The following is an 18,588-nucleotide window of genomic DNA, read 5'->3' as shown; positions in this document are numbered from 1 at the left end:
TCTTCCAGTCTGAACAGGTCCCAACCTGTTCCTTCTTTCTCCTTTCCTTCTGGCTTGTTTCCGTACCTGCATCTCCTGTGTGAACAGGTCCCAACCTGTTCCTTCATACCTCATTCCTTTCTGCTTGTTTCCTTTCCTGCACCTCCTGTGTGAACAGGTCCCTACCTGTTCCTTCATACACCACATCAACCAGTCCTGTGTTCTCTGCCGTGCCTTCCAATCCAGTGTTCCTGCCAGTCCTGTCAGTCCTGTGTTTCCTGCCGTGCCTTCCAGTCGTGTGTTCCTGCCATTCTAGCCAGTCCTGTGTTTCCTGCCTGATGCCCGCAGCAATCCTGGTGTTCCTGTTTCCCAAGTGGGATCAGCAGCCACAGCCAGACACTACCCTGGAGTAGCACATGGCAGCTGCCTGCTGCATAAGCCTAACCTTACCATCAGAGGCTCCAGTGAAAACCCAGGCAGCTGTCATAGTCACGTCCCTTCCAGGGTAGTCTGGTTTGTGGCACAGTGGGGTCACAAACCCTCCGAGCTCACGCCCACCAGTCAGGGCATGAGCGTGACACTACTTACTTATTTGGGCCTACTAACTGTGTCAGCCCCTCCTTACAGTTGTCCTCCACTGAACAAAGCAATGCCGCCTGTTTAGTCCTGTTACCATTTTTGAACTGCTTTTAACCTACTTACTTATTTGGGCCTACTAACTGTGTCAGCCCCTCCTTACAGTTGTCCTCCGCTGAACAAAGCAATGCCGCCAGTTTAGTCCTGTTACCATTTTTGAACTGCATTTAGCCTACTTCATTATTTGGGCCTATATCTGTGTTTCCTCCTCATCCTACCCATTGCCCAGCCACTGCTAGATGAGTCTGCTGGTACATTGACCCAGACTACTACATTCCCCTTGCACTCTACACAGCCAGAATCTGACCCTGCTGAAATCAGGTTCCCCTTCCCGCATAATATACCACCTTACACAGGGACAAAGAGGAAGGTGCAGATGAAAGTGCAGGTTCCTTCATCAGGTGGGGGGCATACTCGTTGGCGATGTCACTGGCACAGGGCCCCTCATAGTACGCAAAAGTGTCTCTGCCGGTGGGAGGCACCACCCACCGTCAAACACACCGCTGTACTATGAGGGGCCCTGTGCCAGTGCCAATACCAATGAGTAGGCCCCCCCTGCTTGCTCAGGATCACAGCACTTGCAAAGTTGAAATGCTTTCCTCTCCATGCTCCACCGCAATTACGTATTTCGTGTTTCCTGGGCCCACGAAAATCTTGAGCCAGGCCTACCCCCCACAACTTTAGCCAGATGACCCTCAGTTTTCAAGGCCTAACTATTATTATAAAGTAAATTAAGATTGACAAGCTTCAGTAACAAGAGTTGATGTTTTTGGCATTAAAATGGGCACTGTAGGTGTTTTCCTGTCCTCCACTCACTGCCGACTTTGATTCCCCATTGACTTGCATTGGGTTTCGTGTTTCAGTTGGCCCCCGACTTTTCGCAATAATCGTCCGATTTCACCCGACCTGACTTTTGAGAAAGTCGGGTTTCGCGAAACCTGACTCGATCCTAAAAAAGAGAAAGTTGATCAACTCTAATCTTTAATATTTATTAAATTAATAGTAGATATAAGCAAAAAGATCAGAACATAATTCAATTCTCATTTTTTACAAAAATATGCATTCTCAAAAATGGCTACCATGGACAAGCTTAGCACAATCTACTCCATTTACCAGATCTCCAGACTTCATAATTTATTGAATTTTCTCAGGGACCCATAAGTTTGGGTCGTAAAGTTGGCTGAAGGCTGGTGATGCAGGCTGGCACAAATGATCAGGTAGCTTGCTCTGAACCAGTAGGACAGTCATGCTACAAAAGCATAACATAGGAGAATCTTCTGTAAACATGCTGAGTTCCAGGAGGACCGACTAGGAAAAAACACAGGCAGAAATATTATTTGTGAACTATGAACAGTAGATACGGTGGTCAGTGGGTGATCTAGTCCACTGGCTCGAGACATCATGGACCAGGGGTCATCCCACTGAATGCCCACTCTCGTTTTACTGTGGGTATAATACTACTCAGACAACACAAGGTGCGGGTAAAACAGTGTGGCAATAACTTATGGAACCACTAACAAACAATAAAATATAGAACAGTCCCAGCAACTACCCAGGATGGTGCAAATCACAGTCTCACCCTTCAGCTGACTCACCAGAATAACAGCAGCTGTGAATTCAGAGCTTCCAGGGCCGATTACTCCACCTGTGACACGCACAGAGAGAAGGTAACGACAACCTTAGGAAGCTGACCGAGAGCTGTCCATTAATGTATGAGGCCAGGTGACCTGATTGTCCCAACCAGGATTCTCCAAATGTCTTTGAGGGTTCAGTCACGGTCAAAGTAGCAGCTCTCTACTTTTTTAGTTGGAGCCATGATCCATGGTTACTGTAATGTGCAGTCTCTATAAACACAGTGAGGTCCTCCTTATTATAGCTCACAACTTCTCATTCAGGCATTCCTCCACAGGCTTGGGGGAAGGTGGAAGGAGGCCATCCATCACTGCTGGAGTGTTCAAACAAAATGCATAGATTGTTCTTCATATTTGCAGAACACCAATGGGTCATCAACATATTAACAAACATTGTTCGCATATCATATTTCGTGAAGATAATAGAACAATACTAGGACTGCAATATTAGGACAGACACAATAGCTAATCAACAACCAGTCCACAAATGGCAGCCACTGAACATTAATTCAATTGACAATATGAGTCAACCTTACTTCTCACATGAACTCTAGCTCATGTTCCTGGGCCTACTGACATAATACATCTGGATAATTCCGAATTAATGCTGTGTCGTCACAATATTTGACAAAAGAAAGCTCAACGTGTTCCTCTATCCATTGTTAGAAAGCAAATTATCTTTCAAGCAAGTTTAAACCAAATATAGAAATAAAAAAAATGTTTGCACCACTCAAATTGAAGGAATCCAGTATTTTCCTTTCAATCCATAGAAAGATGTGTTGCCCTATTTAGAAAGTTGCTGATACACTGCATGTCAGTAAGTCTCTGCATGTTGAAGCTAGAAATGAATAAATCTCCCAAATTTCAAATTTAGGAGGTTCAATCGAATTTGGCCTGGAAATAGGATTCCCAGTTTTATTATATGTGAAATAAAGGTGCCTGAAGGCCATTAATAGTCATTACCTAAGTGTTATCTGTCCACATCCTAGGGCAGAATCGGTAGGAGCGCTGGTCACGTGATGGGTGAAGACGGCATATTATTTTATTATTTTACGTCTTCCCAGCCCTAAAATGTTGATCTGCCAGAAGCCATTTTGCTGAATTCAAAGGAATCAATTATAAAAATAGTGGATTCTGACCTGTCCATTTTCTGTGAAATTTGAAGCAAATTTAATTTGCTTTTAATCAATCTACTCATCTCTAGCTGCGCTAAAACTTCTAATGGATTGAAAACAATGATTTGGTTAATGATTTGATTCATAGTTGCATAAGGCTGTCACATATTACCACTGAGCTGAACATTTAAACTCATTTTGTGTAAAAAAATATATATCTCATCTTTTGCATAGCTCTCCTAATCTCATTGTTCCTCAGACTGTAGATAATAGGATTCATCAATGGTGTAACTACTATATACAACAGGGATCTGTATTTGTTGATATTGGATGAGCTCTCATCAGATGGAGCCATGTAGACTACAATTAGGGTGCCGTAATATGCACATACTGTGGTCAGGTGGGAGCTACATGTGGAGAAGGCTTTTCTTCTACCATAAGAAATGTTATGGATCGTAAAGAAAATGCAAAAGTAGGTAACAATAATAAAAGCAAATGGGAAAAAAAGCGAAAAGATGCAATAAACAAAGTCTTGCAACATTACAATGGAAATGTCTGAAGTGGCCAATTCCATTAATGGACCAAAGTCACAAAAGAAATGGTCCATGTAATTCAAGCCACAGAAGTTAGACTGACTATAAACAAGGAACTCACTTGAAATGAGCACAATGATCAAAAACCAAGCACCCATAACAAGTCGAAGGCAAAGATCCAGACTTATTAGTGAGGAATATCGTAACGGATGACAAATGGCCAAATACCGATCATAAGACATAATGGCAATGAGGAAACATTGAACAGTGCAAAATATACAAAAGAAATAAAGCTGTGTCATACAACCCCAAAGGGACAAAACTCCTTCCTCAACAAACATAATGCCTAACATCATGGGGATAACCCAGGTGGTCAGTAAGACATCTGCTATGGATAAATGCTTCAGTAAGAAAAACATTGGAGTTTTGAGTTGGTCAATGATGGTCACTAGAAGGATAATGAGAAGATTCCCTCCCAGTATACATATGTAACTCAGAGTAAGCAGAAGGAATAGAAGAGGTTTGTATTTGGAAAGACTTTGGAATCCAAGAAGACGTATCTGAGTGACTTGTGTCTGATTCTCCTCACACATCATTTATATATCAATAAGTATCCAAGAATTATTTTCTCCTAAAAATTAAGAGTATTTATTCAAGTTCAGGTATAAAGTCTGGGAATGTAGCCCACTAAAAACAAGTGTCATATTATACTTAGTGATGGTTTTCATTATTAGAGGAGGCTCAATTAAATTGTGGGATATTTTCATCTGTGAAATGATATCTTCGCATTGTTGGCTCTTCTGATGTAAAGGCGAAATGTTTCAGACGTTCGCGTCTTTTATAGTCTCAGAAGAACATAGAAAATGCCCACTGGATCCCGATAATCACCCTCAAGTGAATGTTCTAGAGAAAAGAGACCAGAGGTTTAAATGAATTGATAATTATCTTGCCTTCAGAGAATTTTGGTATAAAAGTTTTCATGTTTTGTATGCTCAATACCCACAATGTGTAAACTTACAAAAATATAAAGTACTTTACTGTATATAAAATGCAGTGAGATAGTTTTAGCAGGAGGCTCAAGAATTAAGCAGTTAAAAATAATTTAAAAATTAGAAGTGTTAAAAGTTTATTTTTATCAAATAACAAGATGCAAAGAAAAATATAAATCAAATTAATTTTGGATGCTACCAACCTTTGCCTTCCAAACAGGATCAAAGCATTAATTCTTCCAGGGACATTTACCCATAGTCCTTGAAGGAAGTTGGCTAGGAGGTTGTTCCAAACATCTTGGAGAAGTATCCACAGATTTCTGTGGATTTCCTGTAAGTTTGCACAAATTCTCCTGTCTCTTCAAACAATCCCACACAAACATGATTTTGTTGAGATCAGAGATCGGTTGGGGATGTATCATGACTTTCAGAACCCCTTGTTTTTCTTATGCTTAACATCATTTTCCATGATCTTCATGACATCGGCTGTATGTTTATGGCCGCTTTCATGCTGCAGAAATTAATTTACACCAGATGACTTTCTTAGAGTATAGTATGGCCCGGACCTTATTCCCCATAGGAGTCTTAAAGGGAGGGCCACATGACTAAGGAGGTTGCTAGGCCTTAACTTTGCGTGGTAAGGGATTGAGTTTGAGTGCACATTTATGGGGGAGGAGTACAGGGTCAGGGGAAAGATGTGGGTTTTTGTGATTGTCTAGTGGAAGGTATCCTGTGGGAGGGTATATAAGGTGAGGGGCGGAGGGGGTAGTTCAGTCAGGAGGATAGTAGCTTACCTGAATGTCATGGGGGCTCTTTTCCAGGAGATCCGTGCCTTGGCTACAAGCAGAGGACAGCAGCTACAGGATCAGCTGCAGATGTGGAACGCTGATGGTGGAAATGCTGAGGTGGCTGCATCTGTGGAGCCTCTGGGTTGCACCAGGAGGTCCCAACTACCAAAGTGATTTAGCCTGGATGTGACTCCCCGGACCAGGCGCCAGCAGCAGAGCTCATCCAGAGAACCATTCGGATCTTCACTGCAATTCCAGCCTCCGGCCACTGGGTGTCGCTCTGGGGGAGTTCCTCAGCATCGGCAGGTGCCAGGAGCTGGCAGAAGTGACATCGCTTGCTCTGCCCCTTTTTTGATGTCATCCCGGTCAGGTGGTATTGCTGACCAGGAAGTGCGGCCAGCTCGGAGGAGCAGGGCCTCGACTGCAGTGGCGAGGATGGAGCTGGCAGAGGAGCGGCAGGCCCATCAGCACCGGAACCAGGCTGCTGTATGCACAATGGGAGCAGATGCTACGGAGAGGGAGGTGCAGCCACACCAGGCGCAGCTGCGCCAGGCTCAGGCAGCAGCGGTGGGTAGAATGGAGACCCGGTCAGATGGAGCTGACACAGAGGAACATCTGGAGCATCCAGTCGGATCCCGGGCTTCAGGAGCAGCACAATCATGGGGACGAAGATCCAGAAGTTTGGTGTGGGGGGCCAGGAGGTGACCCATCCAGGTTGTCAGCAGCAGTGAAGGCCAGGGTGATTTTCATGAGAGAGGGCAGATCACTGCCAGGGATTCAGTCTGCAGGTATACAGCTGAAGTCTCTCCTTCATCCAGACAACATGCCATGGTGGATAGGAGGTCCAGGTCTAGTGGTGGGTTGACTACGTCGGACTTACCTGGCGATATTCCTGAACCAGACTGTGCCTCTGAAGTCTAGGGCCAAATTTCGTCTGACGGTGCAGACAGCGAAGGTTATCGTCGCAGAGGACATGAGACGGCTGCTGGGAGACTCCCTAATAATCAACCTGGTAAGTCACGTGATTCACATGCGCCCTGGGGAAAATGTGAATGATATGGATGCGAGTTAGCGGTATTTTAGGAGGGGTTTGGCAGCTGGTAGTGTGGCGAGTACTGAACATGTGAGCGAGGTGGTGTCGGAATTTTTTAGTATGGTCCTGGTTTTTGATCACGGGTGTCAGGTCCTTGCGAAATTTGGCAGGGTGGTGTTGGTGGTTCGGGGTCAGCAGGGTTGGTGGAGACCCCACTGGTTGTTAGTGGTGAGAGTCTCGCAGCAGTTGTGGTTGCTGCAGTGGCGGTTAATGAGACGGTCTCATCACCACCAGCTGCGGCGTCAGTTGTGAATTCTGCTCTTGGGTTCCCTCCGGTGGTTGTTGGTGGTAATGCAGTTGTCCCTGGGCTTCAATCCTGGTCAGGTGTCTCTGCTGATTGCAGTTCTGACTGCAGTATTTAGGTGTGCAAGATTCATTAGTCCTTGCCAGTTTTCCATTGTTCATGGAGGTTTTGCATCTCTGTCTGGTTCCTCCTGCCCTGCTGCCAAATCTGCAAAGATAAGTGTCTGGTTATTGTTTCTGCAGCACACATGCTGTGTGCTTTACAATTCAGTGCTATTCATTGTTTTTTTTGTCCAGCTTAGACTGTGTTAGGATTTTCTCAGTCAAGTTGGATTCTCAGGAGATGCAGATATACATTCCATGTCTTTAGTTAGATGGTGGAATTTTTGTATTATCTGCTGTGGATATTTTTAGGGTTTTAATACTGACCGCCTAGTATTCTGTCCTATCCTTTCCTATTTAGCTAGAGTGGCCTCTTTTGCTAAATCCTGTTTTCTGCCTGCGTGTGTCTTTCCTCTCCTACTCACAGTCAATATTTGTGGGGGGCTGCCTATCCTTTGGGGTTCTGCTCTGAGGCAAGGTAGCATTCCCATTTCCATCTATAGGGGTATTTAGTCCTCCGGCTGTGTCGAGGTGTCTAGGATGTGTTAGGTACACCCCACGGCTACTTCTAGTTGCGGTGTCAGTTTAGGGTTTGCGGTCAGTACAGGTTCCACCTACTCCAGAGAAAGTCTCATGCTGCTCCTAGGTCACCGGATCATAACAGTACAACTGGCCCCTGATGAATTAAATGCATCTCAGAAGAAGGGAAGAAAGATGTTGAGCCATTTTTTTCTGTAGCCTGCTTTGTCTTTTCTTCCCTCTATATCTCTGGGTGGCTGAGGAGTCTTGCGCTGGCATGGATGTTCAGGGATTGGCTTCTCGTGTAGACCAGCTTGCTGCTAGGGTACAGGGCATTTATGATTATATTGTTCAGACTCCGGTTTTAGAGCCTAAGATTCCTACTCCTGATTTGTTTTTGGGTGACAGGTCCAAATTTTTGAGTTTTAAAAACAACTGTAAACTGTTTTTTGCTCTGAGACCTCGATCCTCTGGGGATTCCATTCAGCAGGTTAAAATTGTCATCTCCCTACTGCGTGGCAATCCTCAGGATTGGGCATTTTTCCTGGAAACTGGAAATCCAGCCTTGCTTAATGTAGACGCCTTTTTTCAGGCTTTAGGATTATTATATGATGAACCAAATTCTGTGGATCAAGCGGAAAAGACCTTGTTGGCCCTGTCTCAGGGTCAAGAAGCGGCAGAATTGTATTGTCAGAAATTTAGAAAATGGTCTGTGTTGACTAAATGGAATGATGATGCTTTGGCGGCAATTTTCAGAAAGGGTCTTTCTGAATCCATTAAAGATGTTATGGTGGGGTTTCCCACGCCTTTCGGTCTGAGTGATTCTATGTCTCTGGCCATTCAGATTGATCGGCGCTTGCAGGAGCGCAGAACTGTGCACGCTGTGGCGTTGTCCTCAGAGCAGATGCCTGAGCCAATGCAGTGTGATAGGATTCTGTCTAGAATGGAACAACAAGGATTCAGACATCAGAATAGGTTGTGTTTTTATTGTGGCGATGCTTATCATGTCATTTCAGTCTGCCCTAAGCGTACTAAGGGTACCGTCACACATTGAAATTTCCATCGCTACGACGTTACGATTCGTGACGTTCTAGCGATATCGTTACGATATCGCAGTGTCTGACACGCAGCAGCGATCAGGGATCCTGCTGAGAATCGTACGTCGTAGCAGATCGTATGGAACTTTCTTTCGTCGCTTGATCACCCGCTGACATCGCTGGATCGTTGTGTGTGACAGCGATCCAGCGATGTCTTCGCTTGTAACCAGGGTAAACATCGGGTAACTAAGCGCAGGGCCGCGCTTAGTAACCCGATGTTTACCCTGGTTACAAGCGTAAACGTAAAAAAACAAACCGTACATGCTCACCCGTCGGTGTCCTTCAGGTCCCTTGCCGTCTGCTTCCTGCTCTGAGTGCCGGCCGGAAAGTGAGAGCAGATCACAGCGGTGCTGCGATCTGCTCTCACTGTACGGCTGCACTCAGAGCAGGAAGCAGACGGCAAGGGACCTGAAGGACACCGACGGGTGAGCATGTACGGTTTGTTTTTTTACGTTTACGCTGGTAACCAGGGTAAACATCGGGTTACTAAGCGCGGCCCTGCGCTTAGTTACCCGATGTTTACCCTGGTTACCCGGGGACTTCGGCATCGCTCCAGCGCCGTGATTGCAACGTGTGACCGCAGTCTACGACGCTGGAGCGATATTCATACGACGCTGCGACGTCACGGATCGTGCCGTCGCAGCGATGAAAATTTCAATGTGTGACGGTACCCTAAGAGGATCGCTAGTTCATTTACCATCAGTACTGTACAACCTAAATTTTTGTTATCTGTGTCCTTGATCTGCTCATTGTCATCATTTTCTGTCATGGCGTTTGTGGATTCAGGCGCCGCCTTGAACTTAATGGACTTTGAGTTCACCAGGCGTTGTGGTTTTCCCTTGCAGTCTTTGCAGAACCCTATTCCTTTAAAAGGCATTGATGCTACACCTTTGGCTAAAAATAAGCCTCAGTTTTGGACACAGGTGACCATGTGCATGGCGCCAGCCCATCAGGAAGATTGTCAATTTCTGGTGTTGCATAATTTGCATGATGCTATCATGCTGGGTTTTCCGTGGTTGCAGGTACATAATCCCGTGTTGGATTGGAAGTCTATGTCTGTGACTAGTTGGGGTTGTCAGGGGGTTCATAATGACGTTCCTTTGATGTCAATCTCCTCTTCTTCCTCTTCTGAAATTCCAGAGTTTTTGTCTGATTTTCAGGATGTATTCGATGAGCCCAAGTCCAGTTCCCTTCCACCGCATAGGGACTGTGATTGTGCGATTGACTTGATTCTAGGCTGTAAGTTTCCTAAGGGCTGACTTTTCAACCTGTCTGTGCCTGAACATACCGCCATGCGGAGTTATGTTAAGGAGTCTTTGGAAAAAGGGCATATTCGGCCATCTTCACTGTTGGGAGCAGGATTTTTTTTTGTTGCTAAGAAGGATGGTTCCCTGAGACCCTGTATTGATTATTGCCTCTTGAATAAGATCACGGTCTAGTTTCAATACCCTTTACCTCTGCTTTCCGATTTAGTTGCTAGAATTAAGGGGGCTAGTTGGTTTACGAAGATTGACCTTCGGGGGGCATATAATCTTGTTCGTATTAAGCAGGGTGATGAATGGAAGACTGCGTTTAATACGCCCGAGGGTCATTTCGAATACCTTGTGATGCCATTCGGGCTCTCTAATGCTCCATCTGTTTTTCAGTCCTTCATGAACGATATCTTCCGGACTTATCTTGATAAATTCATGATTAGTGTTGAGCGATACCGTCCGATACTTGAAAGTATCGGTATCGGAAAGTGTCGGCCGATACCGGCAAAGTATCGGATCTAATCCGATACCGATACCCGATACCAATACAAGTCAATGGGACTCAAGTATCGGACGGTATCCCTGATGGTTCCCAGGGTCTGAAGGAGAGGAAACTCTCCTTCAGGCCCTGGGATCCATATCAATGTGTAAAATAAAGAATTAAAATAAAAAATACTGCTATACTCACCTCTCCGACGCAGCCTGGACCTCACCGAGGGAACCGGCAGCGTTCTTTGCTTAAAATGCGCGCGTTTACTGCTTTCCGTGACGTCACGGCTTGAGGACCTGAAAATTACGTCACGGCTTGCTGTGATTGGTCGCGTCGCGGTCACATGGGCAGCAAGCAACCAATCACAAGCCGTGACGTAATTTTAAAATGCGCGCGTTTCCTGCCTCCCGTGACGTCACGGCTTGTGATAGGTCGCGTCGCCCATGTGACCGCGACGCGACCAATCACAAGCCGTAACGTAATTTTAAAATCCTGAATGCCTAGAATTAGGCATTCAGGACCTGAAAATTACGTCACGGCTTGCTGTGATTGGTCGCGTCGCGGCCACATGGGCGGCACGAAACCAATCACAAGCCGTGACGTCACGGAAAGCAGTAAATGCGTGCATTTTAAGCAAAGAACGCTGCCGGTTCCCTCGGTGAGGTCCAGGCTGCGTCGGAGAGGTGAGTATAGCAATATTTTTTATTTTAATTCTTTATTTTACACATTAATGTTGTTTCGATACCGATACCCGATACCACAAAAGTATCGGATCTCGGTATCGGAATTCCGATACCCGCAAGTATCGGCCGATACCCAATAGTTGCGGTATCGGAATTCTCAACACTATTCATGATTGTATATTTGGATGACATTTTGATTTTTTCCGATGATTGGGAGTCTCATGTGGAACAGGTCAGGATGGTATTTCAGATCCTTCGTGAGAATGCTTTGTTTGTGAAGGGGTCTAAGTGTCTCTTTGGAGTGCAGAAGGTTTCATTTTTGGGCTTCATTTTTTCTCCCTCATCTATAGAGATGGATCCTGTTAAGGTTCAGGCCATTCATGATTGGATTCAACCCACATCTGTGAAGAGCCTTCAGAAATTTTTGGGCTTTGCTAATTTTTATCGCCGTTTCATTGCTAACTTCTCCAGTGTGGTTAAACCCTTGACCGATTTGACGAAGAAAGGCGCTGATGTGATGAATTGGTCCTCTGCAGCTGTCTCTGCCTTTCAGGAGCTTAAACGCCGATTTACTTCTGCCCCGGTGTTGCGTCAACGGGATGTTTCTCTTCCGTTTCAGGTTGAGGTTGACGCTTCTGAGATTGGGGCAGTGACCGTTTTGTCTCAGAGGGATTCTGTTGGTTCCTTCTTGAAACTGTTTGCCTTCTTTTCCCGTAAGTTTTCGCCTGCTGAACACAATTATGATGTCGGCAATCGGGAGTTGTTGGCTATGAAGTGGGCATTTGAGGAGTTGCGACATTGGCTTGAAGGATCTAAGCACCGTATTGTGGTCTTGACCAATCATAAGAATCTGATTTACCTCGAGTCTGCCAGACGGCTGAATCCTAGACAGGCTCGATGGTAATTGTTTTTTTCCCGTTTTGATTTCGTGGTCTCATATCTTCCGGGTTCTAAGAATATTAAGGCTGATGCCCTCTCTAGGAGTTTTTTGCCTGATTCTCCTGAGGTCCTTGAACCGGTCGGCATTCTGAAAGAAGGGGTGGTCCTTTCTGCCATTTCCCCTGATTTACGACGGGTTCTTCAGGAATTTCAGGCTGATAAACCTGACCGCTGTCCTGTGGGGAAACTGTTTGTTCCTGATAGATGGACTAGTAGAGTGATTTCTGAGGTTCATTGTTCTGTGTTGGCTGGCCATCCTGGTATTTTTGGTACCAGAGATTTGGTTGGTAGGTCCTTTTGGTGGCCTTCTTTGTCACGTGATGTGCGTTCTTTTGTGCAGTCCTGTGGGACTTGTGCGCCGGCCAAGCCTTGTTGTTCCCGTGCTAGTGGGTTGCTTTTGCCATTGCCAGTCCCTGAGAGGCCCTGGACGCATATTTCTATGGATTTTATTTCTGATCTTCAGGTTTCCCAGAGAATGTCGGTTATCTGGGTTGTTTGTGACCGATTCTCTAAGATGGTTCATTTGGTGCCTTTGCCTAAATTGCCTTCCTTTTCTGATTTGGTTCCGTTGTTTTTTCAGCATGTGGTTCGTTTGCATGGTATTCCAGAGAATATTGTGTCCGACAGAGGTTCCCAGTTTGTTTCTAGGTTTTGGCGGGCCCTTTGTGCTAGGCTGGGCATTGATTTGTCTTTTTCTTCCGCATTTCATCCTCAGACAAATGGCCAGACCGAGCGAACTAATCAGACTTTGGAAACTTATTTGAGATGCTTTGTGTCTGCTGATCAGGATGATTGGGTGGCTTTCTTGCCATTGACCGAGTTTGCCCTTAATAATCGGGCTAGTTCGGCTACTTTGGTTTCGCCCTTCTTTTGTAATTTTGGTTTTCATCCTCATTTTTCTTCGGGGCAGGTTGAGCCTTCTGACTGTCCTGGTGTGGATTCTGTGGTTGACATGTTGCAGCAGATTTGGGCTCATGTGGTGGACAATTTGGTGTTGTCTCAGGAGGAGGCTCAACGTTTTGCTAACCGTCGTCGGTGTGTTGGTTCCCGGCTTCGGGTTGGGGATCTGGTCTGGTTGTCTTCCCGTCATGTTCCTATGAAGGTTCCTTCCCCTAAGTTTAAGCCTCGGTTTATTGGTCCTTATAGGATTTCTGAGATTATTAATCCGGTATCTTTTCGTTTGGCCCTTCCGGCCTCTTTTGCTATCCATAATGTCTTCTATAGATCTTTTTTGCGGAAATATGTGGTGCCCGTTGTTCCCTCTGTTGATCCTCCGGCACCTGTGTTGGTTCATGGGGAGTTGGAGTATGTGGTTGAGAAGGTTTTGGATTCTTGTTTTTCGAGGCGGAGGCTTCAGTATCTTGTTAAATGGAAGGAGGATAATTCTTGGGTTTTAGCCTCCGATGTCCATGCTGCTGATTTGGTTCATGCTTTTCATCTGGCTTGTCCTGATTGGCTTGGGGGCTCTGGTGAGGGTTCGGTGACCCCTCCTCAAGGGGGGGTACTGTTGTCAATTCTGCTCCCTCCGGTGGTTGTAGGTGGTAATGCAGTTGTCTCTGGGTTGCAGCCCTGGTCAGGTGTATCCGCTGATTGCAGTCCTGACTGGGGTATTTAGGCGTGCAGGATTCATTAGTCCTTGCCAGTTGTCCATTGTTTTTGGAGGTTTTGTCCTTGCCTGGTTCCTTCTGCCTTGCTGCCAATCTGCAAAGATAAGTGTCTGTTTTTTTGTGGCACACATGCTGTGTGCTTAACGATTTAGTGCTATTCAGTGTTTTTTTTTGTCCAGCTTAGATTGTATCAGTATTTTCTCAGTCTTGTTGGATTCTCAGGAGTCGCAGATATACATTCCATGTCTTTAGTTAGATTGTGGAACTTTTGTATTTTCTGCTGTGGATACTTTTAGAGTTTTAATACTGACCGCTTAGTATTCTGTCCTATCTTTCCCTGATTAGCTAGAGTGGCCTCTTTTGCTGAAATCTGTTTTCTGCCTGTGTGTGTCTTTCCTCTCCTATTCACAGTCAATATTTGTGGGGGACTGCCTATCCTTTGGGGTTCTGCTCTGAGGCAAGTTAGAATTCCTGTTGTGAATTCCACTCTTGGGCTCCCTCCGGTGGTTTTAAGTGGTACTTTTGTGAGTTCTGCTCTTTGGCTCCCTCCTGTGGTTTTAAGTGGTACGGCTGCTCCTTGGATTTAGCAGTCAGCAGCTGCTTTCACTGATCGTCTATTCTGGCTCGGCTATATAGCCTGGCTCTATCCTTCAGCCAGTGCCAGTTGTCAATGGTTCCTGGTTGGATTCACATCTCTACTTGGATTTCCCTGATATTCTGACCAGTTCAGCAAAGATAAGTCCTTGCTTGTTCTTTTGCTGTCCACGTGTTGTGGACTTAATCGTTCAGCACATTCTATGTTTTTTCTTGTCCAGCTTGTCAGTATTGATTTATTCAGTTAAGCTGGAAGCTCTGGGAAGCAGATTTACCCTCCACACCTTTAGTCAGGTGTGGAGATTTTTGTAAACTCTGTGGTGGATTTTTCTAGTTTTTAATACTGACCTCACAGTATTCTGTCCTGTTCTATCTATCTAGCTAGAGTGGCCTCCTTTACTACATCCTGGTTTCATTCTGCGTATGTCATTTCCCTCTCCACTCACAGTCAATATTTGTGGGGGGCTGTCTATCCTTTGGGGATTTTCTCTGAGGCAAGATAGCTTTCCTGTTTCCATCTTTAGGGATAGTTAGTCCTCCGGCTGTGACGAGGTGTCTAGGGAGTGACAGGAACATCCCACGGCTACTTCTAGTGTTGTGTTAAGCTCAGGAACTGTGGTTAGTACAGGTACCACCTCCTCCAGAGTTTGTCCCATGTTGCTCCTAAACCACCAGTTCATAATAGTACAACTGGCCAAAAATGAATTAAATGCATCTCAAAAGAAGGAAAAAAAGTTCCGAGCCATTTTTTTTCTGCAGTCTGTTTTGTCTTTTTTTCCTCTTAATCTCTGGGTGGTTCAGGATTTTGGCGCTGGCATGGATGTTCAGGGTTTATTTTCTCGTGTGGATCAACTTGCTGCAAGAGTACAGAGTATCCAAGATTATGTTGTCCACACTCCGGCTTTAGAGCCTAGAATTCCAACTCCTGATTTGTTTTTTGGGGACAGATCCAAGTTTTTGAACTTTAAAAATAACTGCAAATTGTTTTTTGCTTTGAAACCCCGTTCCTCTGGTGATCCCATTCAGCAGGTTAAAATTGTCATCTCTCTGCTGCGTGGCGACCCTCAGGACTGGGCATTCTCCCTTGAATCAGGGGATCCGGCATTGCTTAATGTAGATGCATTTTTTCAAGCGCTTGGATTATTGTATGATGAACCTAACTCTGTGGATCATGCAGAAAAAACCTTGTTGGCCCTGTGTCAGGGTCAGGAAGCGGCAGAATTATACTGCCAGAAATTTAGAAAATGGTCTGTGCTCACTAAATGGAATGAGGAGGCTCTGGCAGCAATTTTCAGAAAGGGTCTTTCTGACGCCCTTAAAGATGTTATAGTGGGGTTCCCCACGCCTACTGGTTTCAGCGAATCTATGTCTCTAGCCATTCAGATTGATCGGCGACTGAGCGAGCGCAAAGTCGTTCACCATATGGCAGTGTCCTCTGAGCAGAGTCCTGAGCCTATGCAATGTGATAGGATTTTGACTAGAGCAGAACGGCAGGAATTCCGACGTCAGAATAGGCTGTGTTTTTACTGTGGTGATTCTGCTCATGTTATTTCTGATTGCCCTAAGCGTACTAAGAGGGTCGCTAGGTCTGTTACCATCAGTACTGTACAGCCTAAATTTCTTTTATCTGTGACCCTGATTTGCTCATTATCGTCCTTTTCTGTCATGGCATTTGTGGATTCAGGTGCTGCCCTAAACTTAATGGACTTGGAATTCGCCAGGCGCTGTGGTTTTTCCTTGCAGCCTTTGCAGAGCCCTATTCCTTTGAGGGGCATTGATGCTACGCCGTTGGCCAAGAATAAACCTCAGTATTGGACTCAGCTGACCATGTGCATGGCTCCAGCACATCAGGAAGATTGCTGTTTTCTGGTGTTGCATAATTTGCATGATGTTGTTGTACTGGGTTTTCCCTGGTTACAGGTACATAATCCGGTGCTGGATTGGAAATCTATGTCTGTGACTAGTTGGGGTTGTCAAGGGGTGCATAGTGATGTTCCTTTGATGTCAATTTCCTCTTCCCCCTCTTCTGAAGTTCCTGAGTTTTTGTCGGATTTCCAGGATGTATTTGATGAGCCCAAGTCCAGTTCCCTTCCTCCACATAGGGACTGTGATTGTGCTATTAATTTGATTCCTGGCTGTAAGTTCCCTAAGGGCTGACTTTTCAATCTGTCTGTGCCAGAGCATGCCGCCATGCAGAGAGATGTTAAAGAGTCTTTGGAGAAGGGGCATATTCGGCCGTCTTTGTCACCATTGGGAGCGGGATTCTTTTTTGTTGCCAAGAAGGATGGCTCTTTGAGACCCTGTATTGATTATCGCCTTGTTAATAAAATCACGGTCAAATTCCAATACCCCTTACCTTTGCTTTCTGATTTGTTTGCTCAGATTAAGGGGGCTGGTTGGTTTACTAAGATTGACCTTCGAAGGGCATATAATCTTGTTCGTATTAAACAGGGTGACAAATGGAAAACTGCATTTAATACGCCCGAAGGCCATTTTGAATACCTTGTGATGCCTTTCGGGCTCTCTAATGCTCCTTCTGTATTTCAGTCCTTCATGCATGATATTTTCCGCAATTATCTTGATAAATTCATGATCGTGTATTTGGATGATATTTTGATTTTTTCCGATGATTGGGAGTCTCATGTGAAGCAGGTCAGGATGGTATTCCAGATCCTTCTTGATAATGCTTTATTTGTGAAGGGGTCTAAGTGCCTATTTGGAGTTCAGAAGGTCTCTTTTTTGGGTTTTATTTTTTCTCCCTCGTCTATAGAAATGGATCCTGTTAAGGTCCAAGCCATTCATGACTGGATTCAATCCACATCTGTGAAGAGCCTACAGAAATTTTTGGGCTTTGCTAATTTTTATCGCCGTTTCATTGCCAACTTTTCCAGTGTGGTTAAGCCCCTGACCGATTTGACGAAGAAAGGCGCTGATGTGACAAATTGGTCCTCTGCGGCTGTTGAGGCCTTTCAGGAGCTTAAACGCCAATTTACTTCTGCCCCTGTGTTGCGTCAGCCGGATGTTTCTCTTCCTTTTCAGGTTGAGGTTGACGCTTCTGAGATTGGGACAGGGGCTGTTTTGTCTCAGAGGAGTTCTGATGGTTCTTTGATGAAACCGTGTGCTTTTTTTCCAGAAAGTTTTCGCCTGCGGAGCGCAATTATGATGTCGGCAATTGGGAGTTGTTGGCTATGAAGTGGGCATTTGAGGAGTGGCGACATTGGCTTGAGGGAGCCAAGCACCGCGTTGTGATCTTGACAGATCATAAGAATCTGATAAGAATTTGATTTACCTCGAGTCGGCCAAGCGGCTGAACCCTAGTCAGGCTCGATGGTCCCTGTTTTTCTCCCGTTTTGATTTTGTCGTCTCGTATCTTCCGGGATCTAAGAATGTTAAGGCTGATGCCCTCTCTAGGAGTTTTTTGCCTGATTCTCCTGGAGTCCTTGAGCTGGTTGGCATTCTTAAGGAAAGGGTGATTCTTTCTGCCATCTCCCCTGATTTACGGCGGGTTCTTCAGGAATTTCAGGCTGATAAACCTGACCGCTGTCCAGTGGAGAAGCTGTTTGTTCCTGATAGATGTAAGTAAGTAAGGTAATTTCTGAGGTTCATTGTTCGGTGTTGGCTGGTGATCCTGGGATTTTTGGTACCAGAGATTTGGTTGCTAGGTCCTTTTGGTGGCCTTCCTTGTCGCGGGATGTGCGTTCTTTTGTGCAGTCCTGTGGGACTTGTGCCCGGGCCAAGCCTTGCTGTTCCCACGCTAGTGGGTTGCTTTTGCCTTTGCCAGTCCCTGAGAGGCCCTGGACGCATATTTCCATGGATTTTATTTTGGATCTTCCTGTTTCCCAGAAGATGTCTGTTATCTGGGTGGTCTGTGACCGGTTCTCTAAAACGGTCCATTTGGTACCTTTGCCTAAATTGCCTTTCTCCTCTGATTTGGTTCCATTGTTTTTTCAGGATGTGGTTCGTTTGCATGGCATTCCGGAGAATATTGTGTCTGACAGAAGTTCCCAGTTTGTTTCTAGGTTTTGGCTGGCCTTTTGTGCTAGGATGGGCATTGATTTTTCTTTTTCTTCGGCGTTCCATCCTCAGACAAATGGCCAAACTGAGCGAACTAACCAGACCTTGGAAACCTATTTGAGATGCTTTGTGTCTGCTGACCAGGATGATTGGGTGGCTTTCTTGCCGTTGGCCGAGTTTGCCCTTAATAATCGGGCTAGTTCGGCTACTTTGGTTTCGCCTTTCTTTTATAATTTTGGTTTTCATCCTCGTTTTACTTCGGGGCAGGTTGCGCATTCTGATT

At 45.4% G+C, this 18,588-nt stretch overlaps 1 protein-coding gene across 1 annotated transcript; it reads right to left on the bottom strand.

Moving 5' to 3' along the window:
• Window positions 1–3,554: 3,554 nt before the first annotated feature.
• On the bottom strand, window positions 3,555–4,487 carry LOC143774602 (olfactory receptor 5G9-like). The gene has a single exon (XM_077262355.1). The coding sequence runs from the start codon at window positions 4,485–4,487 to the stop codon at window positions 3,555–3,557; it is 933 nt and encodes a 310-aa protein (XP_077118470.1).
• Between the last annotated feature and the right edge of the window lie 14,101 nt (window positions 4,488–18,588).

The sequence above is a fragment of the Ranitomeya variabilis genome, chromosome 5 (genome assembly GCF_051348905.1).
Source record: "Ranitomeya variabilis isolate aRanVar5 chromosome 5, aRanVar5.hap1, whole genome shotgun sequence".
NCBI lineage: Eukaryota > Metazoa > Chordata > Amphibia > Anura > Dendrobatidae > Ranitomeya > Ranitomeya variabilis.
This window is presented reverse-complemented; position numbering and strand designations above follow the sequence as displayed.